The sequence below is a fragment of the Somniosus microcephalus genome, chromosome 27 (genome assembly GCF_052327205.1).
Source record: "Somniosus microcephalus isolate GS21.2 chromosome 27, FLI_Smic_1.0, whole genome shotgun sequence".
Lineage (NCBI taxonomy): Eukaryota > Metazoa > Chordata > Chondrichthyes > Squaliformes > Somniosidae > Somniosus > Somniosus microcephalus.
In genome coordinates this window covers 27,031,009-27,057,139 of record NC_141013.1, presented here as the reverse complement: position 1 = coordinate 27,057,139, position 26,131 = coordinate 27,031,009, and the positions used below count along the sequence as shown (strand labels likewise).

General features: G+C 44.3%; 1 protein-coding gene across 10 annotated transcripts in view; it reads left to right on the top strand.

Moving 5' to 3' along the window:
- The window catches only part of unc13c (unc-13 homolog C (C. elegans)), a 794,870-nt gene that overhangs the window by 429,992 nt on the left and 338,747 nt on the right, over positions 1-26,131 (top strand). For all 10 annotated transcript variants that reach the window (XM_085968792.1, XM_085968791.1, XM_085968790.1 and 7 more), the window contains 4 exons: positions 10,372-10,450; positions 15,829-15,900; positions 17,979-18,198; positions 21,846-22,073. In XM_085968792.1, coding sequence (XP_085824918.1) covers positions 10,372-10,450; positions 15,829-15,900; positions 17,979-18,198; positions 21,846-22,073 — 599 coding nt within the window. The remainder of the gene's footprint in view (positions 1-10,371; positions 10,451-15,828; positions 15,901-17,978; positions 18,199-21,845; positions 22,074-26,131) is intronic.

Here is a 26,131-nt window from a genome sequence, read left to right as displayed (position 1 = left end):
TTAAGAAATATATCTAACACCTTCTTGAATATATTTAATGATTTGGCCTCAACTGTCTTCTGTGGTAGAGAATTCCACAGGTTCACCACTCTCTGGGTGAAGAAATTCCTCCTCATCACAGTCCTAAATGGCTTACCCTTATCCTTAGACTGTGACCCCTGGTTCTGGACTCCCCCGCCATCGGGAACAGCCTTCCTGCATCTAGTCTGTCTAGTCCTGTTAGAATTTTATGTTTCAATGAGATCCCCTCTCATTCTTCTAAATTCTAGCGAATATAAGCCTAATCGACCCAATCTCTCTTCATACGTCATTTCTGCCATCCCAGGTATCAGTCTGGTGAATCTTCGCTGCACTCCCTCCTTGGCAAGAACATCCTTCCTCAGATAAGGCGACCAAAACTGCATACAATACTCAAGATGTGGTCTCACCAAGGCCCTGTACAACTGCAGCAAGACATCCTTGTTCCTGTACTCAAACCCTCTCGCTACGAAGGCCAACATACCATTTGCCGCCTTAACCGCCTGCTGCACCTGCATGCTTACCTTCAGTGACTGGTGCACAAGGACACCCAGGTCTCGTTGCACTTCCCCTTCTCCCAATCTATTGCCATTCAGATAATAATCTGCCTTCCTGTTGTTGCCACCAAAGTGGATAACCTTGCATTTATCCACATTATACTGCATCTGCCATGCATCTGCCCAATTGCCCAACCTGTCCAAATCGTACTGGAGTTTCTCTGCATCCTCCTCACAGCACACACGCCCACCCAGCTTTGTGTCGTCTGCAAACTTGGAGATATTACATCTAGTTCCCTCGTCTAGATCATTAATATGTATTGTGAATAACTGGGGTCCTAGCACCGATCCCTGCGGTACCTCACTAGTCACTGCCTTCCACTCGGAAAAAGACCCGTTTATTCCAACTCTTTGCTTCCTGTCTGCCAACCAGTTTTCTATCCAAGTCAGTACCTTTTCCCCAATCACATGTGCTTTAACTTTGCACGCCAATCTCTTATGCGGGACCTTATCGAAAGCCTTCTGAAAGTCCAAATACACCACATCCACTGGTTCTCCCTTATCTATTCTACCAGTTACATCCTCAAAAAATTCCAGATTAGTCGAGCATGATTTACCTTTTGTAAATCCATGTTGACTTTGTCCGATCCTGTCACTGTTTTCCAAGTGCTCTGCTATTACATCTTTTATAATATAGACAGACTAATTGAGTGAGCAAAACTAGGGCAGATGGGGTTCAACGTGGGGAAGTGTGAGGTTATCCACTTCCGATCTGAGAAACACAAATCAGAATATTTTCTTAATAGTGAGAGACTAGGAACCGTGGTGGAGCAAAGGGATTTAGATGTCCAAGTACACAAATCGCTAACAGCTAGTGTGCAGAAAAGTAATTAGAAAGGCTAACAGAATGTTGGCCTTCATCTCAAGGGGGTTTGAAATTCAAAAGTCAAGAAGTGACACTTCAGCTGTACAGAGTCTTGGTCAGACCCCATTTGGAGTGCTGCATTGAGTTTTGGGCACCGAACCTCAGGAAAGATATATCGGCCATGGAAGGGGTACAGTGTCGATTCACCAGAATGATGCCAGGTTTTTAAAGTGTTAATTTATAAGGGCAGGTTGCATAAATATGGCTTGTATTCCATTCAGCTTAGAAGTTTGAGGAGTGATCTAATAAAGGTGTTTAAAATGATAAAGGATTAGATAGGGTAGATACAGAGAAACTATTTCCCCTGGTGGAGGAATCCAGAACAAGGGAGCTTAATCTTCAAATTAGAGCTCGGCCATTTAGGAGTGAAATCAGGAAACACTTTTTCACACGAAGGGTCGTGAAAATCTGAAATTCGCTCCCCCAAAAGGCTGTGGATGCTGAGTCAATTGAAATTTTCAAGACAAAGTTTGATAGATTTTTGATAGGTAAGGACATCAAGGGATATGGAGCAAAGGCAGGTAAATGGAGTTGAGGTTCAGATCAGCCACGATCCAATTGAATGGCAGAACAGGCTTAAGGGGTGGAATGGCCTACTCCTGTTTCTATGTTCCTATTCCTCTATTGTTCCTAATGGGTTTCAATAACAGGATGTATGCTATCTAAAAGTAGAAGAGTAACTGTACAGCATTGCTTACGTGCCAAAGTAAGAACCAACCTGTTTTAAACTTGAGAATTTAGGCCATAGAATCGATTGTTGTTTTTGATGAGCCTGCTATATTAATGGGTCACTCACTAGAGTCCACTTACTGAGGAGTGTGATAACATCAAATAGTATAAATTGTTATCAAAAATACTCTTGAAGTAAACTCCAAGCTATCAGATAATGCATATTAAATACATAGGGGGGAAAATTCAGTTATTCGCGCCTCCCGTTAGCGCCTTAAGAGGGCGCTAATGGGGCGCAAAGCAACTAGCGCCCGGGCGCGGCAATGTTTGCGCCGCTTGCGAAATTAACTAGACCTTTTGCGGCCGCGCTAAACACTACCGCCGGCAGATTGTGACGTCAGTCAAGTGCGCAATGCCCCAGTAGCGCCCCGGACCGGATATTGAGTGGCGCCCCCTGCCTTACCGCCTGCCGCTAGCAACGACACGTTGAGGGGAGCGTTTTGCAGTCAGAAAGGGACTGGGGGAGCACTATTTAAAGGTGACCACTTCCTGCCTTTTTTTGTTGGTGACATTTTTGCACCACGCATTCTGAGAGAGAGAGAGAGAGACTTCTGGAGAGATTGAACGCTGTGTGAAGGAGTTTTGAGTACTGAGCAGCACTTTGCAGGTTCATTTTGATTTGCCCTTCCTTGCTTCGCCAGCGCTCTGAGGTAGCGCCTCGCTCCTCGGCCTTTGCGCCTTAAGACAGGTGTGAAGTGCCTGATTTAGCGCTCCAATCACCTCCAGGGGCGATAAAAGCCAAGTTTGCTGTCGGAGGCGATAATTAGTGCCAGGCACTAAACTTTGCGCACGGCCGATAATGGCGCCCCAAAGGGGGCGATACTGAATTTTTCCCCCATAAACCCTTCAGTGTCTGATTCCTGACACTTTCATCTGTACAGTAAATTAAAAACATTTTTCAAACTGGGGTCTTTTACTTAACTGGCTGCCGCCACTAACTGTATTGCTTTAATCTTTATATTAAAAAACCTCAACAAAATCCTCTATTTCAAAAAAGAAACCTTTCAGATTGATGTTTTTCATTTACAATATAATGGAACAGATGACGGGAGCTAATCTCCTGACATCTGATGATTGAGAAGATTTATTTGAAAACAGTTAATTACTGTCATCAGACATACAGAAAAGCAGCTCCAATTTAAAATATTTTTGTTCTTCAGATGTCCTGATAAAAATTCATTGTTGAAAACTAGTTTATAGAGCAGCATTCTGAGAATTAAATGTACGTTGTTTGCAGCCAACCATTTCCAATTGATGTTGCAAAAACATTTCAGAATTAGGATAGTTTTGAAATATTTAATAAAAAATCACAATTGACAAGTATTGACAGAAGATATTAATCCCAATTTCTGGGAAGCTTTTAAAATTTCAGTCCAAAGTGATTTTATTTTAGAGTATTTGAAAGTGTTGAATGACCTTTGATGCTGACATTTTATGTAATTTCACTTGGAAAGCTATTGTAGTGTTGACAACTGTTGCTCAAAAAAGGCTGGTTTTATTGAAAATAACTTGTGGACTTCAGAGACCTTTCAAGAAACTGTCATAGGATTTGACAGCTGGAAATAACAGAATATTTCAACCAATATTGTCCACTGAAAAGAAGTATATTTACCAAGAGAAATTATTTTCTGTACAAGAGTTCTAAATCCTCACAAGTTTGTAAAGGGTGGAATATTCTCTCCAGTCCCCACCACTTAAAATGTCCATGTTTAAAAGGGGCAGTCACTTATATCGGCCAAAAAGCAAAAACTATTTGCATTATCAATTTCAAAGTTGCTGGTTGATATGCCTATCAATTAGTCCAATAAAAGGCGACGAGTTAAGAACGTAACTGAAGGTTTTTATTGGCTAAATAACAGAGCCCACCCTCGTGGGTGATCCGATCCAACAGGGAGGAATACTAGCCAGTCAGCTACCTTTATACCTGGGCAGGTAATGGGCGGAGTCGGAGGTGGTCAGCCCAGGTATAACAGTGCGACAAGAGGCGACCTCGTGTAGTGATGTGATAGTGAGAACAGTGAGAACAATATACAGTGATAACTATAACAGTGGTTTACCACATTCACCCCTTGTTTAGATTAGAGTCCGGCGGGGTGAAGTGTATTACCAGCTCTGGTATGTCAGTCTGTCCGGAGGCTTCGTTAGCCTCTCCGATCGTCGCAGCGGCGGTGTTACATTATCCGGTGTTAAAGCTGGTGTCTGCGTAGTCGGCAAAGGCTCGTGGGGTTCCGGCATGCCGTCTACCTCGGCTGGACTCGGGGGGTTGGGAGGGGGGGGTGAGGGTGCGAGGTCTCGTAAGGAGACAGTGTCCTCCCGTCCGTCTGGGTAAGCCACATAGGCGTACTGGGGGTTGGCGTGCAGGAGGTTCACCTTCTCGACCAGGGGGTCCGTTTTATGGGCCCTCACGTGCTTTCGCAGCAAGACGGGTCCCGGAGAGGTCAGCCAGGTTGGTAGGGTGGTTCCCGTAGTCGACTTCCTGGGGAAGACAAACATTCGAGCATGGGGGGTGGTGTTAATGGCAGTGCAAAGTAGTGACCGGATGGAGTGCAGCGCAATCGGGAGGACCTCTTGCCAGCGGGAGGTTGGGAGGCCCTTAGACTTTAAGGCTAAGAGGGTGGCCTTCCATACCGTCGCGTTCTCTCTTTCCACCTGGCCGTTCCCTCGGGGGTTGTAGCTGGTGGTCCTGCTTGCTGCAATACCCCTCTCCAATAGGAACTGACGGAGTTCCTCGCTCATGAAGGAGGCGCCCCGGTCACTATGTATATAGTTCGGGAACCCGAACAAGGCGAAGAGTTTGTTCAGGCATTTAATGACCGTGTTACTGGTCATGTCTGGGCAGGGGAAGGCAAAGGGGAAACGGGAGTACTCATCAACGATGTTGAGGAAGTACACATTACGGTCGGATGACGGTAGGGGCCCCTTGAAGTCGATGCTCAGACGCTCGAAGGGGCGGGTGGCCTTGATCAGGCTTGCTCTGTCCGGCTTATAGAAGTGCGGTTTGCACTCAGCACAGATCTGGCAGTTCCTGGTCATGGTCCTGACCTCCTCGATGGAGTATGGCAGGTTGCGGGCCTTAATGAAATGGTAGAGTCTGGTGACTCCGGGGTGGCAGAGGTCATTGTGGAGGGTCTGAAGTCTATCACTTTGCGCGCTGGCGCATGTAATGCGTGAAAGAGCATCAGGGGGGTCGTTCAGTTTACCGGGCCGGTACAAGATCTCATAATCATAGGTGGAAAGCTCGATTCTCCACCTCAAGATTTTGTCGTTCTTGATCTTGCCCCTCAGCTTGTTATTAAACATGAAGGCAACCGAGCGTTGGTCGGTGAGGAGGGTAAATCGTTTGCCTGCCAAGTAGTGCCTCCAGCGCCGTACTGCCTCCACAATTGCCTGGGCTTCCTTCTCGACCGACGAGTGTCGGGTCTCGGGGCCCTGTAGGGTCCTTGAGAAGAAGGCTACCGGCCTACCCTCCTGGTTAAGGGTAGCGGCTAGGGCGAAGTCGGATGCATCGCTCTCCACTTGGAAGGGGATTGACTCATCCACTGCGTGCATTGTGGCCTTGGCTATGTCTCCCTTAATGAGGGAGAAGGCCGCGCACGCCTCTTCCGTGAGGGGGAAGGATGTGGTTTTCAGGAGGGGTCTGGCTTTGTCCGCATAATTGGGTACCCATTGGGCATAGTAGGCGAAAAGCCCCAGGGTTCTCCTAAGTGCTTTTGGACAGTGGGGGAGGGGTAGCTCCATGAGGGGGCGCATTCTTTCGGGGTCGGGGCCGATGACTCCGTTCTCTACTACACAGCCAAGGATGGCAAGGCGCGCTGTGTTAAACACGCATTTCTCCTTATTGTAGGTGAGGTTCAGCCGTTGGGCCGTACGGAGGAATTTCTCCAGATTCACGTCATGGTCCTGCCGGTTGCGGCCGCAGATGGTGACGTTATCGAGATAGGGGAAAGTGGCCTGTAGTCCGTTCTGGTCAACCATCCGGTCCATCTCCCGTTGGAAAACCGAGACCCCGTTGGTGACACCAAAGGGGACCCTAAGGAATTGGTAGAGGCGGCCATTCGCCTCGAAGGCGGTGTACTGGCTGTCCTCCGGGCTGATGGGGAGTTGGTGGTAGGCCGACTTGAGGTCGATGGTCGAGAATACGCGGTATTGTGCAATCTCATTGACCATGTCCGATATGCGGGGGAGGGGGTATGCGTCCAGCTGGGTGTATCTGTTTATGGTCTGGCTGTAGTCGATAACCAGGCGATTTTTGTCGCCGGTCTTGACTACCACCACCTGGGCACGCCAGGGGCTGCTGCTCCCCTCAATAATGCCCTCTTTCAGGAGTCGCTGCACCTCAGAGCTAATGAAGGCTCTGTCCCCAGCGCTGTACCGCCTGCTCTTAGTAGCGACAGGTTTGCAGTCGGGGGTGAGGTTAGCGAACAGGGAAGGTGGCGGTACCTTGAGGGTGGATAGGCTGCAGGTGTTACGCGGTGGGCGGTTTAACTTTCGCTGGTTGTCGACTGTGAGTGGGGGGAGGGGTCCACCGTATGCTAGGGTTACACTTTGGAGGTGGGATTGGAAGTCCAGCCCTAGTATGACGGCAGCGCACAGCTGGGGGAGTACGAGGAGTTTAAAATTTTTATACTCTGTCCCTTTAACCGACAATGTCACGACACAGTAGCCGCTGATGTCTGTGGCGTGCGACCTCGATGCCATCGAGATGCGGCTGCGCGTTGGCAGGACGGGGAGGGAGTAGTGGCTCACCGTGTCTGGGTGGATGAAGCTCTCCGTGCTTCCGCTGTCGAACAGGCAGGTCGTGGCGTGGCCGTTGACTTTGATGTCCATCATTGAGCTGGCCAGGTGGTGCGGGCGGGCTTGATCCAGGGTCACGGAAGCTAGGGTGTAGATGAGCGCGTCGTTGTCATGACAAGATGGCGGCGAAGATGGCGGCCCCCGTAGTTCACATGAGGCTCTGTTTAAATCGTTTGCCCCGCACAAAGATGGCCGCCCCTGCTGTTCCCATGAGGCTCTGCAGGCTTCGGCTGCCCCGCACAAAGATGGCCGCCCCTGGTTTTCCAATGAGGCTCTGCAGGCTTCGGTTGCCCCGCACAAAGATGGCCGCCCCTGGTTTTCCCATGAGGCTCTGCAGGCTTCGGCTGCCCCGCACAAAGATGGCCGCCCCCAGGGTTCGCATGAGGCACTGCTGGCTTCTGAGGATTTGCTTCTGCAGGCCTTGGAGAAGTGGCCTTTCTTGAGGCAGGTTTTGCAGGTCGAGTTTTTGGCTGGGCAGCGCGACCTCGGATGCTTCTCCTGGCCGCAAAAGAAGCAGCCAGCGGCCCGATCGGGGTTGCCTGATGTCGGGGCCGGTACCGGGGCTAGCGGGCCCGGTCGGATCCGTGATGCAGACGCTGAGGTAGGTCCCGGGGGCAGCGCTGTGAAGGGTGGTGGGGTGGGGGTCGGGCCCGAGTCCCAGGGTCGCGAATAGTACCTGGCAAACGCTTCCTGGTCTTGCTGGGTGGCCTCTAGGGTGAGGGCGAGGGCTTCGGCCTTGTCCTTAGCTTCAAGCAGTCTTTGCCGTGTGTAGTCGGAACGTAGGCCTCTCACCAAGGCGTCGCGGACATTGTCTTCCATGTTCGCAGTAGCCGTCACCGTTTTAAAGTCACAGTTCCTGCCGAGTTGTCTCAGCGCTCGTGAAAATTCAGCTATCGATTCTCCTGGCTGTTGCTGGCGAGATCTTAAGAGATGCCTAGTGTACATGTAGTTTACCGGGCTCCGGTACTGCTGTTTCAGTAGGTTGATGGCGTCGTCGTACGTAGTCATGTCCTGGATGAGTGTATATACTCTCGGGCTCGCTTGGGCTTTCAGGACTCTTAGTTTGGATCTCTGAGGGACGACGGCTTCCTCCAGGTACGATTCGAAGCAGTCCAGCCAGTGTTTGAAGTCGTTGGCTGAGTTTGGTGCCTGTGGGTTTAGATCCAGGTATGGTGGTTTCAAGGCTTGCAGCCAAGCCGGCTGGTGTGGCCCGTTGTCTGGAGGCTGCTGTTGCTGTGCTGCTGGGTGAGCTCCTTGCTGTTGCTGTTCATTATCAGACATCTTTAAAATTTAGCCAATAAAATTGATATGCCTATCAATTAGTCCAATAAAAGGCGACGAGTTAAGAACGTAACTGAAGGTTTTTATTGGCTAAATAACAGAGCCCACCCTCGTGGGTGATCCGATCCAACAGGGAGGAATACTAGCCAGTCAGCTACCTTTATACCTGGGCAGGTAATGGGCGGAGTCGGAGGTGGTCAGCCCAGGTATAACAGTGCGACAAGAGGCGACCTCGTGTAGTGATGTGACAGTGAGAACAGTGAGAACAATATACAGTGATAACTATAACAGTGGTTTACCACACTGGTTGTAGCATCTTTTAACAGAAACAGCTGTGTTTAGGTGCACTGAAGCAAGAACAATCAACGTAATGATTTGTTCAGAAAATGTACATATGAACATACAAAAATGAAGGGCAGAAAAAGACCAGCTGGTCCATCAAGCCTGCCCCACGCTCATGATGGCTGGAGCATCATGACTAGACACATCCTATCCCCTCCTTCCCGCCACCCACACCTCCCACCCACTCGCAGCCATTTCCTGGGAGAAGCAAAAACAACAGAGAAAAACCCAGGGCAAATAAGGGAAAAATCCTCTCCGACTCCCTCACATGATCGAAACTAGTCCAGGAGATCACATGGACCGTGTGTTCATTATCTGTTAATCCACTTATCTTCTATATGATGCAACCTCTGCCCCAGTCAAGAACCTATGCCTTTGTGCATTAAACAGATAATTGGGATTCTTTATAGCTTTCATAGTCCTAATTTTCTTACATTTAATAGCTACCTAGGATCTCAACGTACCCTAGCCATTCCAGTATCTTAAACATTTCAAAATTGCATGGCAATTTTCTAACTACAGCACTGTATCATCTGTCATATCCACAAGGAAGCAAGATTAAAGTTTAGACAAGGGAGACACTTTCCATGCAGGAAAGGGCCTTCTACGCTAAAGCAGAAATATATGACACATTGAACAGTGGAATGCAACAGTGAAGCTATTCTGTTTGGAAAAAGTTACAGAACTTTCCTGGGGAAAGTATGATAGACAAGATAAATGTCAACATGTTTGGCATAGTCAGTACAGGAAACTTTCGATTTACTGGCACTTAAATAACTGGAAATCTCGGTTAACCGGCAAAATTCAGGAGTAGGTTCAAGTAAGTTTTATTACTTGCCTTCCTCCATCTGTTGCTGTGCAAGGGCGTGGCTGCAGCTGTTGCTAAGCTACAGAGATGCTTGGAACTTTTGGCCATTGTTCTGAACCTGTTGCTAAGCAACAGGGTTTGTTGCTTTATACGGAGCTCTCAGCGCCGTATCTTTTACTATAGCGTCCGGTTATCCGGAATTTTTGATGAACCGGCACCACGTCGGTCCCGTCGGTGCCGGATAAAAAAAAGTTTCCTGTAGTTGAAAAACTTCTAGTTACTATGAATTCACACGGCTGGAATTCTGTACTGCTGAGAACAAAACTCCAGCAATTTTTACAGATTATAGTCTTATTCGCCAGTCCTATGATGTTTTTAAAGAAAAAATGAGTAGTTCGTCCAAATATTAATTGAGTCATACAGCCCAAGAAGGTCCTGGGCTCAATTCCTGGTCTGTACTAAGATCTCCACCAGAGTAGCAGTAGGAGCACTATATTTATGCTCAGCTTCCCTGGAAGAGGGAAATGGCCAGAGTACCCACTCTGACCACGACCCAGCAACCCGTGCTGGAAGTTCCTCTACAATCGAACAGCTCATTGACGGTCACTGTCAAGGCTCACACATGGATACTGGGAACATGAGAGATACTATAGGGTGTCTGCCGCTCAAGGCCCTGTATGCAGCAAGGAGTCAATGCCTTGAGATTAGAAAAGGGGAGACAGCTGGTGAGAAAATGGAAAAAAAATTAGGAGCAGCCAACAAAAATTGCTGGCTATCTTTTGGTTAACACAATATACCCCACACATATGTATATAATACACACATATGTTCATGCCTAGCAAATTCTACAAAATGCTAAGAAGAAATCAGATGGTAAGACCTAGGAATTCCCCATAAATATTGTGAAAAATGTACCATGGTAGCTTTTGAATTCATAATATGTAATGCACATTACTAAACTGTATGATTTGCTTTAGGGCTGGAAGCGTGCTATATGGCATTGACAGTATGCCAGATCTGCGACGACAGAAGACGATGCCTATCGTCCGGGATTTGGTGAGTTATATTTTATTATAGTTTGGATTTATTTGAAAATTATCTTTTATTCTAGAGCAATCATAACACAGAGATGAAAAAGCGTGCCTGCTCTTAGCTGACAAGTTAAATTCAAGACAAGTGATTTACAAGCCGAAGGGGAAATGCAGTCTTAAATTTCTTTGTTTTTCTACTTAACCCACTTTTTAGATTGATTGGGGCAGAAATTCCTCCCCAAACGCGTGAGTACGGAAGGGGTACTCACGCGTTTGGCCGGAGGAAATGCTGGTTTTCAGCATGCACAGGTAAGTGGTGTTTTATTGCAGTTTAGAATTTTTTTTCCACAGGTTTATTATTTTAAAGAATCTACAATAAGGTAAGTTTAGTTTTAGAACCTTTTTATTAAAAATTTATTTTTTCAAAAAAAAAATTATTGTTTAAATTATTTTTTTAAACTTATTTATACTTAATTTAATGATTGGGATGTTTTTTAAATTTTTATTTAAAGTTTAAATAGTGTTTTGGGCCCCCGTAGTTTTCATGAGTTTGACAGTTCTTACTCTCAAACTCATGAATGAACCTTCCCCTCCCCTGATTGGTTGTACAGTGCTCACCTGATCCCAGCCGGCACATCACACTAACTACGCCGCTGGATCAGGTAAGCACTGCGCGCTGACATCTGAACCGGGCCTGTCACAGGAAATGCAAGCAGGCCCGGGCTTCAGATGTCAGCGCGCAGGGTGAATGCAGATCGGGGGCTTGCACGCGCGGCAAGCCCCCGACACCAAGTTCTGGGCCATTGTATCTCCCTGCATCACACCACATTTGCTGAAGTGTGATCTGTTTCCAGGCTTTGGTCAGTGTCTTTCAGTAACCAGCTACTTGGGGGGGGGGGTGGGGGGGTGATACTGGCTGACTTGCCCTTCAGTTTGTGTCTCCACCCAGGCCGAGTACAAATTAGGAACTCATTGTGAATAATACATTGGTATATATCACTTAATGTCATTGACATAGAAACTCATTGTAGACGCTAACTTTATTGCATGTTCTCTGTGCAGAATTTATGTCTGCTTTAAAAATTAACTGAAGTGTGCTTTGATAGTTTCACTACCTCTAGTTGCAATTAAAGTAACAACTAAATACATTTTCTTTCACTTGCTTCTTGGATTGACCAGGCTATGGTAAGTGTTTTCCAACTATAAATCACATACAGTCTGCTATCCTGAAAGCGCTGGTCACTGTATTTGTAACAATTACTTTTCTTAAAAAATAATAATTCATCAGGACAAGGAAGCTGCTGTTCGTTTCAAATTACAGATGGCAGTACAGCTGACATTTGTCTCCTAAGTCGCACTAATTACTGAAACCCAGCGGCTTATCTTTGCAAATTAAAATAAAATAAAACGGGTGCATGGCCGCTTGATTAGGAGACATTCGGGGGGCTATGGGAAAAGAGCAGGGGTGTGCGGCACTGATTGGAGAGCTCTTTCATTAAACGGAACTGCTTTCCTTTGCAATTCTCAATTGGAAACATTGGTCTCTCGATTAGCTGAAAACAGGATCAAATGGCCGATGATCACTCCGTCGAGGCATATGACCCAGTCGTTGGAGTTACTGATGCCATTGAAGCAGTAAGGTTAATTCAGTTATTTATTTCAATGTGATGGGCTGGGTACTTAAGTTATTCCACTGGAATCTAAGCGGAGCAAGCACTATCATGGTGCTATTTCAATGGTTACATTTTCACAAAAAAATGAGATTGTGATTGAGTGAGCTGCAGTTCCAAATCATTTTTATTTCTTGGGATCGCATCTGATTTTAAAAGAAATCAGCAGTATTTTGTTCCGCTGAACAGAGCTATAAATTGATAGCCATCACATGCCAAATATTCTGGAGTAGTTACTCTTTTTCTTTAAACACAGCTGCACCCTTTATTTCAAGGTGCTATTTTTGGCTGTGTTCCCGAGCCATTCATTACATATTCCGCAATATTTTTGTGTAAGAATCCTGTATCTGCATTTTAACTCTGTTTTCCCAGCTTACTTTCAGACAAATTATGGTATGCAATTACACACCATAGAATTACAGTAATTCTGTTCAAAGTTGTACCTGTGCAATATGATAGGTTTTGACGAATAATGACAATACGCAAAACAAACTGATTATATGTTTTACACACAAACATATCAGCCTGGATTTTCCTCTTTTGGCATAGTTTACACAAATGATGCGTTTTACAGTCAAATGAAAGCATGCTGTTTACACCCAATTTTCCCAGGTCAGCGCACTAGCATAATGTAAGGTGCAGACTTGGACAAAGTTTAGGGAGCACACTAGGGGCTGAATTTTGCCGGCGCTCAGTGTGCGGGTTAGGAAGCGGGTCCGTGGTCAAAATCACAAAGATTGACAGCGGGTCAGTATCCCGCTCTGAACCCGCCTCCTTGTGAGCTTCCTAAGTATCGGATCTGTCATCCCTGAACAGACCCGACACCAAGCGGCGGGTCAGCCAATTTAGATAGTTAAAAGCTTATTAAAAGGTAGTTAAGAACCATTTTCCCATGTACTTACCATTTTCCCAGGCTTTCAATGAGGTTCCTAGAGAACTGCTATCCCGTCAGGTAAGCATGTCGGGTTCTCAATGACTGTGGATTGCTGTGAATAGGTGAAAGCTGCAAAAGTGGTCTGAAACCTACCATTTCACAGCTGGTCATTTCCCAATCTTAGAAGCTGGAGCATTAATGATTTGGAACCCACTTTTGAGCTTTATGCACTTTTGAAGTGTTTGGAGTAATCTCTCTATCCACTGTCACCTCCTTGGAACAACCTATCTCAACATTGATAGATCGCTTCTGTAATCCAAAACCTCACCTGCCATCTATTCCATCAGCGTCGATGCCCTTGAAAAAAATCTCACCTTGGTCCTCAGAATCCCAACACGATCAGCCCCAACACCAGCATCACCGGGCACACCAGCAACACTAACATCCACACCAACCTTCTCCGCAATCAACTGATGTTGCACAGGACACAGGGCATCATCACCCGTGCATATTGCTGCCCGGGACGCCAGCGATGACCATGTCCTGATTTACTTCACTTAACACTGTACACCCTGGCTGCCACATGAAGCATCAGGTTGGCACCACCCCACACCAGCACCATAAAGCATCCCTACAATGTGCAAGCCATTCCCTTCACACTCATCACCACTGGGGGTGGGGGAACGTTATGTCTCACCATTCACTGGAACTCACTAAGACACTTTCAAAGGTGTACACAAATCTGTCCAAGAAGGCAAGGTGGTGACAATGAGGATTTCAATGCTTGACAACACATTAACAGAAAGTTTACACAACCATTGGCTAAAACCTTGGACTAGGATGAGGGTACGTGTGAGGGGTGGCTAGTGAGATGGGGAAGTGATTATATAGATAGAGAGGGATGGGTGGAGGCGTAAGGCAAGTTGGTGTGAGTAAGGATGTGCAGGATTAGGGTAGGGAAAGCAAACTGATGGGGATTGTTGTGTATGTACCTTTAAGAGAATAACTGGTCTCAGACTGCAGTACCGGCAGTGACCACCCCTGTATAAAAGGCGCTAGAGAGCCTCTGTTGTTTAGTTTCGTTTATGCCTTTCACCAGTAAAGATCTGTTTGTTTTCTCTCCTGCTAGTCCGTGTCTCAATCATTCATGGACTTAACAGGGATGTGATGAGTGGCACAGCAGGATGAGGTTGAGTGTAGTTTTGCAGTAACGTTTTGTGATCCACTGAGATCATTGAAATGTTTGCGCCACTGCAGCCAGGTCCTCCTGGCAACATCCCTGCTTGTGCCCTTCTGTGCAATGTGCAACCAGGCTGCGTTGGTCTCCTGGGGAGGTCTCTTCCGCCCATTGGAAGGGAAGAGAACCTCCCTGCGTGCTGTGACTTCCTTCATAAACGTATGGAGGGAGTCATGGGAGAGCCTGGGTGCAGCCGTGCACATTTGTGCAGTGATTGTCAGTGTTTGCAGCACCTCAATGCTGCAAAACACTGACAGCAGAACTGTCAAAATATATTTGGACATGGCCCCTTTAAGGAAGCCGGCTGATGACGCATCATCAAATGACGTCATCAGACCCCCTTCTTAATTGGCCGGGAACCTCGCAGGGTGGGCGTAACAAGCCCAATCATCGGAATATCTTGTTGGAGGCTGAGATTGAGACAAATGTGAGGTCCACACAAACCACCGCCGTCGCTCGACCCGGACCCACCGAGGTTGGAAAAATCCAGCCCAGTGGTGAGAGAGGAAAATTGTCTTTTCTAAATCTCACTGGGTGTTGAATAAGATTGTTTCTAAATGGCCCTTTTTACTCCCACCACAAAAAATCAGACCGTAAATTGCTGAATTAATGTTAACGGCTTTGTGTGTCTGGTGTCCAGGAGCTTTTATTTGCCAATAAACTTTCCAAGCATCTGAAAGTCTGAATCCCATTTAATGCAATGTATTCAACTAAGCACAGAATGTGTGTACTGTTGATTTTCTAGAAGGATATGCATGCATCATTCCTTATTTTGTATGTGCTTACTTTTGATACTCAAGTCCTTGAAAGACAAGGCTTTAGGACTGTTTGTTTAATAATCTAATATTCTGTAGATCATTAAAACAACCAAATATATGGAGCATGGTACCTTGGGTTAATAAAGAACAAATAAATATGCATTTTATACATTGCTTTGTGCTGACAGTGATCAGCATTCTTGTCCGGAACAACAGTTGAAGGTCACCCTCCTAACCTAATGCCTTACTCAAGGAATGCTGTAATGTGCTGCACCATCAGCTGATGGGATGTGGGCCTGTGCCTGCGACTCCCCGCACAGTGAGCTCTTGATTTCAAACATCTCACTGCTGACAGTTGCCAAGTGAAAGCCAAATGCTTCTTCACAGTTCTGTTTTAATAATGACCTTTATTTGCTGTATTGAAGTTGGAATATTTCTGTAACTTTATTTTGCTTTCCTTTCCTGGACAGCAAAGAGAAAGAACAGCTCTGAGCCCCAACTCAATCAACATCCCATAGCCAGAGACCTGTGACTGGAGGCCCAGCAACACATGAAGTACAAAGTCTCCAGGCTCTCTGGTGCAGGGGAGGTGCTCCTTATTATGAGTATCACTGGTACAGAACAAAATCTGATTGATTAGATTGATAGGATCAGTTGATTCTGGGATCTTACATTAATTCTAATCACTGAGTACAGCCCCACCGAGCACAATCTCCAAGGATTTTTATTTTGGGAGTATAAAAACATTAATTCACATATTTCTTATTACAACAATTTCTAATATACATCCATTTAGCTACCTGAAGTTTTTTTTTAAATTCTATTCTCATCACTTTCTATTTGCATTTTAACCCATTTCAATAGACTCTTGCTGCCCGAAAAGCAGGCATATCATTTGCCATGGTCACCAGAACCTCAATAAACAATCAAGAATTGGTAAGTGTGTTTCTTTATTAGTATCTTGCCTGTGACGTTAACCTCAGTCAGTTGAATAGTTTTTTTATATGCACTTGATGGTGAGAATTTGGGAGAGACTTTAGAAACTTGTTTGAGACCACCACCTGCTGGCCAGACCCTGCAACTACGTTGTTACAGGCAGTTGTTTACATATAGGAGTTACAATCTAAATGTTTACATAGGTATTTTCAATGTTAAACGTTGACATAAAAGCATGACTGAAAATCATAACAGTAGGAGGCAGGGCAAGAAACTTGCACAAACATGAGATTTTATTAACGTATAGATATTTTTGTTGGTACAATTTCTACTCGTCTTCCTGCTCATTCAGCTGGAGGCACAAGAGGTTGTATTGTAGAGGCAGTTCTATTCAAATAGCAAAACTCCAAATATTACCACTCAAAAAAGCAAAAGCTAGGTGACCAGTTAAAAACCATACCAATAAACATATTCTAACTCAATTTCTCAGCTTATACAAAAGTCTCTTCAAACTCACTGCACAAGACATTTCAGAATCTCACCCAGCAATTTAAAGATCACTAAATAATTTCTGGGGAAAGAAAGTGTCAATAAGGTGAAAATATGCATTAAGAAAAACTGATATTGTAGAAAAGAATCAAAATAAAATCTAATTTTAGATGTATTAAAAATGTTACCACGATTAAATTGATCCCTCTCATAGGTTAGTACACTAATTTTTTAAGATAATTGGAGAGTATGCTGAGGTTTTGCACCCCTCTAAATAATGGTTATGTCACGAGGGTCCCTGAAATGTGTGTCTGAGCTGAAAATAAAATGATCTGATTGGATGGTGAGCTGTTCTGATTTATAAATTTAATTAAATGACATCAAACATTGTAATCCCATGAAGTTAAAAGGAGCATTAGATCGCAGACGAGCATTTCTAATTAACTGAATTGTGATGTGAATCGGAGCTTTCACCCAATGTAAGAGTTATTAAATTTTTGCTTCTAAAAGTAACGAGCACATCATATGTTTGGAATATGAGAGACATAAATGTTAGTTATTCTCATTATTACTTTGCACAAAATTACACAATAGAATCCAAATTCAAAGCTGTAAATGTAAATGTGTCAGTTGGAATAATCTCCCTAAAGACTCTCTTGTATCTCCATTTCAAAAGTATTCAATCCACACCTCTGACTATAAGATACAAGAGAAGAATGAAATAGCTTTCGATATCGATACATCGCTCACAGATTTCACACATCAGACTTCAATCTTTGTTACAGATGTAAAACACTCTTTTAAAAAAAAAGCCAGTCATTTCATCCTACTTCTACACCGGAGAATTAAATTTACAAGCAATTTACTGACGCCTAATTCACCCAAAGAACTCCAAGCAGACACAATTACTCGGCTTCCCACAGAGAGTACCTGAGCAGTGACCTTGAGGAGACAGGCTAGATTAGAACAACTGCTCTTCAGACCCAGGCTAGATTAGAACAACTGCACTTCAGACCCAGGCTAGATTAGAACAACTGCGCTTCAGACCCAGGCTACCCAAGAGCAATCTAGATTGGACTAGGAAATCTGATCGTTCATATAAAATTATAATCCACGAATTCAAACCTGAATACCACAAACATACTACAGTACATACATGTATATTTAGTATTTCTGAGAAATAATCCGTATTGTATTTTTATTCATTCAAAACTGTGCATGTTCCTCTGGCAATTCATACAAACTTGTGAATACTGAAGAACTATATCGACAAATCCTACCCCACTTCTATTTGCTGTCGAAGACATTTTCCAACAAGGCTTTCAATGTTGCCACTCGTTTACTATGCCGAGATGCTAAATGTATCTCCAACAGCATATTTAACCATGAGCCAAAAGGAAAAGATTCGGCTGAATCTATTGACGGGAGTAATGTACAGAAGATTACTTATTACCAGGGTCAAGTAGAAGCTGTTAGTTTCAATAATAACGGCTTTATTCGCATCCCAAATATGCCCATATTTTGTTCAAGCTTTTAAAAGCAGTGCTTCAGAGTAACATTCAGGTATTTCTTGATCCTACTTTCAACAGAAATCACATGTTTACAAGAAGACATTACAGGCCTTAATCTACCCAATATCATCAACTACTCCACACAACTTTGATGTTTGGACAGCAACCACTCCTACTTACTGCTATGAATGTGAAGGGCTGCTGTGGGGCATAGCCAGGCAAGGCATGCGATGTACGGAGTGTGGTGTCAAATGCCATGAAAAGTGTCAAGACCTTCTAAATGCTGACTGTTTACAACGTGAGTATTTTTTCCTGACAAAATATTGTGAATGTCTCGCGTTCAGCGTGAGAGAGAGAGCGACCGAGCGCGAGAGAAAGAAATCTCAGTTTAACGGCATGGATTTTTGCGGTCAGCGGTACGCGAACAGCGCTCACCATTCAATATACTTACAGCTGTCCACAGACTTTTCATAGGTTTTTGAGCTGCAACTTACGGTCATTGGGAGTCCGCTACAGGGGGATCTGGGATCTGTGAACAAGGCAAGCAACAGCCTGTTTCTTCAACCAATCAGATTGAAGATTCCTCACTGAGACATGCAGGGGGAAATTTTTCGGGGGGCCAAGAGTGCACGTTCGATGGCGGGTCAGGTAGGAAAAATCATTTTTTGACCGGGTTGGGAACCCGCTGTCAACCCGCCGTCATGCGACTTTCCCAGATGTCGGGTCTGTCGGGGCTGAACAGACCCAACACGCAGTGGCGGGAGAGGCAATTCAGGTCATTATGACCTTGTTAACAGTTCATTAAAAAGTATTTTGAGATCAGCTTACTATTTTAAGTTGTTGCCCACGGGGTCCACACTGCTCGGGGGTCACGTCAGGTAAAGAGGTCAGGAGTTGTATGACTAAGGGATCATCTCATTACTTGACAGTTAACAGCTATAAAAGCTCCCAATCTCAGAACTGTTCACTTTCCAGTCTCAGAAGCTGTTGCTTACTGCATTTGGAAGACAGATTGAGCTTTATGCAGGTTGCAAGTGTTTGGAGCAAACTCTTTATCCAGTGTCACCTCATTGGAACAACCTCTCTCAGCACTGACAGATTGCTTCTGTAATCTCAAGTTCACCTGCCATCTATTACATCAGCATTGGTGCCCTTGAAACTATCTCACCTTGGCCCTCAGAATCCCACCACAATTAGCCCCAACACCAGCAGTGCCAGGCACACCAGTAGCACCAGCCTTCTCCGCAATCAACTGACGCTGCACAGGACTGAGGTGCACCAGCACCTGGCCACATTGCTGCCCGGGAGGCCAGGGATGGCCTCACCATGGCCAGATTTACTTCACTTGACACAGTACACCCTTGCTGCCACATAACGCGCCAGGTTGGCACCACCCCACACCAACACCATAAAGCATCCCTACAATGCCCAAGCGATTCCTTTCACACTCATGACCATTGCGGGGGGTACTGTTATGTCTCACCATTCACTGTAACTCACTAAGCCACTTTCAAAGGTGCACACAAATCTGACCAAGAACACAAAGTGTTGAAAATAAAGGTTTCAATGTTTGACACCACTTTAACAGAAACTTTACATGAATGACGTAATAAAACTCACTACGCACTTGGTTCGAGTATAAAGCAAGGCTTTAATCAACTTGTTTCAGAACATGGAGGTCTAGTTGTAATTCACTAGTTCCTGTCTTACAAAATGACCCTGGGCAAGCTGGGCCCACGCCCGAGTATTTATACTTCTTGGACGGTGCCACTAGCTGGCCATCCAGTGTTATTTCGTGAGTCGTTTCTTCATGATGATGAGATTTATAACAATGAACATTGCATAAAACACCCAAGTGTCTACCCTTGTGTGTTGTTAGTTCATGTGATTGCACTCGGATGAGGGTGAGTGTGAGGGGTGGCTAGTGAGATGGGGAAGTGATAATGTAGATAGGAATGGGTGGAGGTGCAAGGTAAGTTGATGTGAGTAAGCATATGGAGGGAGTCATGGGAGAGCCTGGGTGCAGCCGTGCACCTCTGTGCAGTGCTTGTCAGTGTTTGCAGCACCTCAATGCTGTAGAACACTGACAGCACAACTGTTAAAATCAATTTGCGCATGGTCCCTTTAAGGAAACCAGCAGATGATGCGTCATCAGACCCGCTTCCTTCAATTGGCCGGCAAACGCGCAAGGCGGGCTTAACGAGCCCAATCAATGTAAAATCATTCTACAGAGCCGGCTGGAGTCAACAGCGGGGTCGGGACCCGCCACCAACGTTGCGCACCACGAACCCGCCGAGATAGGGGAAATCGCAGCTGCGGAGTCTAGACCAGGAAGTGAAAGTTAGAATATTTATTTCAATGTAAAATCACATACTGAAAGTGAAATAAATAGAGGGATAGAAAGGTCAGACTAAGAGAGAGAGATAAGAGACAGAAAGAAAAAGTTTAAAAAAAAATTAAATTAAAAAAAAAATCTCCAACAATAATTAAAATCTGAAGGAATGAGACTCCACACTTGTAAAAGTTAATTTTCAGTGCCAGAAAGGTTGCTTGGCAGTAATAGTACCCTCACCGTTATTTTTACTGCAAAGTCCGGACCATTGTCTCATTCGAATGACAGGAACGTGACAATGCAGCATTCCGCAGTCTTGCACTGAAATACCAGCCTAGATTATGCTCAAGTTCTGCTCATCCCCTACCGTTCATCCAGCTGACCCATCAATGCTCTCAAATCCCCCACAATTTTCCTAAATTCCCCTCAATGCATCAAGTCCCCATCTCATCTTCCTCCCTCACTGCTCCCACAACCCAGTCCTCCTCCAGTACATCTATCCTCAGTCCACCTATGTTCCAGCTGAACCTACTGGTCCCACACCCCAGTCCCCTGTGCTCCAAAACCACTCCCTGACTGACCACAGATTTCACCCCCCACCCCCACACCAAGTTTTCCCAGCTCCTCAATATCCTGAATCCTTTGAATTTCTAGACTCCTCTTGAGTGCTTCCACCCCTCTGATTACTTTCAGACAACAGTCCACCCCCTCCACCCCAAGTGCTCCCAAGCTGGACTGCCCATTGGTGAGTAATCCCATAGCACATCTCCCTCCCCCTCCCCAAGCCCAGCTACCTCTAAAGTCCTGTGAGACTCCAGACTGCAGTCCCACTAAGTGTTCAACACACCAGCACTCCTACACCCATTGTGCATGATTATTCTTATGCCCAATCACTTTCTCAAGTCCCTCCCTCAATTCAACTCACATTCCCAACCCACCTCCTCGATTTTTCCTGGTCACGCCTGTTCCTCCTCCGTGTCTCTGTCAACTCCTCCCTCACTTGCAACCCTATGATATTGAGTACATCAAAAAAGACCATGTGTAAGAGCCATTCGAGGCAAACCATTAATGGTTTAGAACGTAGATCAGAAAATGTATATGGATTTTAAACTGGTTTACAAAAAATGTGGATATTGTTTTTGAGCCTAATTATCCCATTTAACTGAGATACAGTACCTAGCAACTTCATTTAAAAAAAATTGGGAAAACTAACCATAGATTAGCATCTTGACTGGGCCTAATTTTATCATTTACAAAGCTGTCAAAAAATTGATCATGTTGCTGGAAAGTGCTAAGAGCAAGTATCCTAGTGATTACATCAGTTAAAAGGGCCTTATGCTACATTCAAGCATATCAATTTTGTAGTGAGTTCGTTTTAGAGGTTTATAACAAAAAAAAAGCTGTATTCACCGGAACACTTTTGATTATCTTTAGAAATGCAATTGGAACTGCATGATGGTCTGGCTGTTTGGAGTTCAATTTCAGAGAAAATAAAATTATTTAACGCAGATTGTACCAGCAGGGTCAGGCCATCAAAATCCTTCGGGTGGTTTTTACTTCACAAACCTGGCTCATTTAAAATTCTAAATGACGAATCACATTTCCAATTTCAGGAGCAGCTGAGAAAAGTTCAAAGCATGGAGCAGAGGACAAAACACAAAACATCATCACTGCCATGAAGGAAAGAATGAAAATCAGAGAGAGAAACAAACCAGAGATTTTTGAGCTAATACAAGAGCAATTTCAAGTGTCTAAAGAAGACTATGCACAACATCTGAAAACGGCAAAGCAGAGTGTATTGGATGGAACTTCCAAATGGTCAGCAAAGATAAACATAACAGGTTAGACTATCCACAGCATATTTTTTCCTAAGCAATTACATTTACTAACTCAGATCGTTGAGAAAATCTCCCTTATAACAATTTTCCAGAATATACTTATGTTTTGGCAATTTTCTGTCTTGACATATGTTAAATAAAACATGTACGTCTTACTGCATTAATAATTACATTGTCTGGGCTGGACGTCATTTGTATATACTCAATGCCCAATGACCGCCAAAGCCCTTAAGATTATGGACAAGCTGGTGTAGTAAGTTAGCAAACTACTTTGCTTCGAACACCCTAGGCTGATGAGGTAAAAGTCTCCTTTTTATGTGTTGTTGAGAGGGCCTTCTATAAAATGGGTGAGAATGAGCCCAATTTGGCACAAATTGAAAGGACCGTTCTTAGAGAAGCTGTAAGGATGACTAGTGTGAGAAGTGGAAAAGTCAAGTTAGCACAGTAAGAGGTGCTCTTCTGAAGTCGGGTTTAAGGCACGTTATTGAGACAATTCAGAGGCGGCCTAATGGCTCATCTGAACCATGCTTTAATTTGAGAATGTTTGATTGTTTGACATGAGTTGCAAGAAATGAAAAGTGTCCCATTCTACAGCATGTTATAACACCTTGTGGGGCACAGAATTCCCCTCTTCATAAACTTCCTGAAATTTCCTCTGCCCTGCGATCTTCAGTGAGAGGCATTGAAATAAAATTTGCCTGATCCAAACTACCCTGATCTAAAATAACTGCATCAATTCCCTAATCTAAAATGACCACATCTAGCTGCTTTAACTCAACCTGTATCTCACCAAAGAATGTTTAATTAATTTCATCAGGGGATTGCCAGCTAAAGGTCTGGACTCCCTCCCTTTTATTCTCCAAATTACTTTCAGGATCAAATCTTTCTATTTGCTTTCTAACTGGTTGATTTCAGATCTTTCAAAATGTCAGTTAGGCTTACTGCACAGACCTTCTGGTGACCAGTAGCTCCAACAAGCATGATTTATTTTAAAAATCAGGTCTAATTAATGTTAATCCCCACGTCCCAGAACATGAATCAAGTTGTGATGGAACCAAGTGATGAAGTAAAGATCTTCAACTGCATGAGTTGCAGGCTGGGATTTCATGCGATCTGAGATGGCCATTGAGACATGAGCACAGATACACAATTAGCGCGCACACACACGCACAAAACCCCCCAAAGATAAATATAAAGAGAAAAAAAGTGCAAAAAGAACAAAATCATACTTTAAAAGATGCTAGAAATATTTTTTAATGTGTCTGCCTGTTTAAGAACTTCATCGCAGGTGGAGCTTCCTGTTTTACCCACTCCAGATGGACTAGAAAACTACACAGTGTGATCCCATTTTTAATGGGTGGAAAATTGCAGTGCCTTAGTTACAGCCATTATAACAGTTGTATGGATTATAGTGATTAAATACAAACATACATACGAACATATGAATTAGGAGCAAGAGTAGGCCCCTCGAGCCTGCTCCGCCATTCAGTAAGATCATGGCTGATCTGATTAGTCCACATTCCCGCCTACCCCCGATAACCTTTCACCCTCTTGCTTATCAAGAATCTATCTACCTCTGCCTTAAAAATATTCAAAGACTTTGATTCCACCACCCTCTGAGGAAGAGAGTTCCAAAGACTCACGACCCTCTGTGAGAAAACATTGCTCCTCATCTCTGTCTTAAATGGGCGACCCCTTATTTTTAAACAGTGACCCCCTAGTTCTATATGCTCCCACAAGAGGAAACATCCTCTCCACATCCACCCTGTCAAGACCCCTCAGGATCTTATATGTTTCAATCAAATATATTACGGATTTCAGCATTTAAATGAAGCTTTTGCACGTTAGCCTGACACTGCACAAAACAGAATGGGATCCAGCAATATGGATCCCTGACTGACTTCCGGTGCCCTGCTTGCCGTGCTGTGCTGGCATCTTCAGCAAAGATTGTCCTATGATGTATCTAGTAGTAATTGTTTCTAGTACAAATCCCAGAGCACCATATCTATATGATTGTCTATAAACAGTGTTATACCTGTTTGTACATCAAAAACAGATTCCAATGCGCAGAAATGTATTTTAAAAAGCTCTGGGAAATCTCACTTGTAGAGATTTAAAGAGTTAATCTTATTTTAAAAGAGATGTATTATTTAACTGATTAAATTAGAGAAATATATGACTGAGTAAATCTCCGAGAAGGTTCTGATGTTGGTTTTATTTAATATTGTCCACAGTCCAGGATGGCAAGCTGTTGCATTTCAATAAACCCAGAATGTTTACTGGGGTGCTTGGGAAATCATATAATACCCCAATCACGTTACATTTTTATAGAAAAGTTCACATGAACGTTTCTGCCAATTTATGTTCCGCTATAGCTTAATATAAACCGAGGGGAACAACTGATGCATTATCAGCTGAAGTTGATATGCCAGGTTTTAGAGTTGTAAATTGGGTAGCCTAATCCTCATATAGTGTATGAAGCCTAATTAGGTCTATCCTCTTACTTTTAATCATCCCTCAGGGGGGACTTCAAGAGACCTTCCCTTATAAAACCCTGCTTTGAGTGTTGGGAGAAAATCACCCATCAGCCCCAGTTCAACTGCAGCAGAATGTTCATTTTGAAAATGTTGAGTTATCCTGCAAACAAATGTGTTTCCCTGAAGGGTTGCCAGATCTGCCCAAAATTCGACCAGGCACAGCCTTCTAACCTTTGCAAAATGGGCATTCAAGGAACTGAATTTGCTCGGAACATATATGTTTCTTCCTCACCTACTCAGTAATACCAGTGGCATCTACTTTGCAAGTCAAAGACTAAGTTCTGCCTGTGTTCCATTCCACACCCATGTTGCAACAAATTTGTTTTGTAGTTAAAATGAGAAAAGAGGATCATTTCCACACAGCTGTTCTGAAGTTTCATAGCTTGTCTCAATCAAATACGATGATGTGGGACACCACCTTTACAGATATCTCCTGCAACACTGAGTCAAAATTACCAAAGTATTGATCGTGGTCCAGTCTGAAAATTCTCCATCTTCTATATCCTGTTTTAACCTTTGTACTTCCTATTTACAATCCTTCATGTTTTATCCAAATTCAGCCTAGACTTCTCTTAAACAGAGCCTACTCTGTTCCCATCAATCTTGTTCAGATTTCTACACAATTTGGTATTCTAACCCCAGAGGGAAAATAACATTACCTATTGCTCTGAGTGAACAAACCCATTGTCTATCATTTCAACCCTTTACCTCAGTCACTGAAAGCTTTTAAGGAGGCTACGTGCCTCCATTTTAACCCTAATCCTAGGGCCTAGAGAAGAGAAATCAACACACAAAAATCCTTGCATGCAAAGAAAGGGCCATGTGAGACATGGTTGGATAATTAATTGCCCATGTGAGACATGGTTGGATAATTAATTGCCCTGTCTTCTAAGCTACCATCTGGTCCAAGATTGATACTACCAACGTGTACAACACAACCGTTCCTCCCTAAATCACAAGCTATAGTTCACTAAATTTGCACCCTTCTATGCTTAGTGGGAGTGCTCAAATTCAATTTGACAAGTAAGATGTGACTTCCAAGCATGTCAAACCTCAGACGATTACTATGGTATCTACAGCCATTTGCTCCCGCTATCCCCTAAAAACTGGAATGAATAAATGACCCCGAGGGGAGTAATTTTACCACCCAAAGACAGATGGGTTTGGGTTGGGTGGCATGTTAAAATGTTTTAATTTTTATATCCGAACCCAATCTGCCCCAATCCCGCCCACTTCCGGATCTAACGGGGGCGGGGCGGGGGCAAGCACTCTCTGGAAGCGGGTCAGTCATTGAAAGCTTTTAAGAAGACTGCGTGCTTCCATTTTAACATGCATTCTATTTTTAACTCATGTCAGCCTGAGCTTTCCTTTTCTCCTACAAGTAATTTATCCCACTGGGAAAGAAAGAAAGAAGAAAAAGTGAGTACATAGCATGCATTCCTAAATACAACCCAGTGACTACAATTAAATGAGTGGCTGAACCAAGCTGATCTCAGTGAGGTGCCAGGACGGGCACTGCAGTTA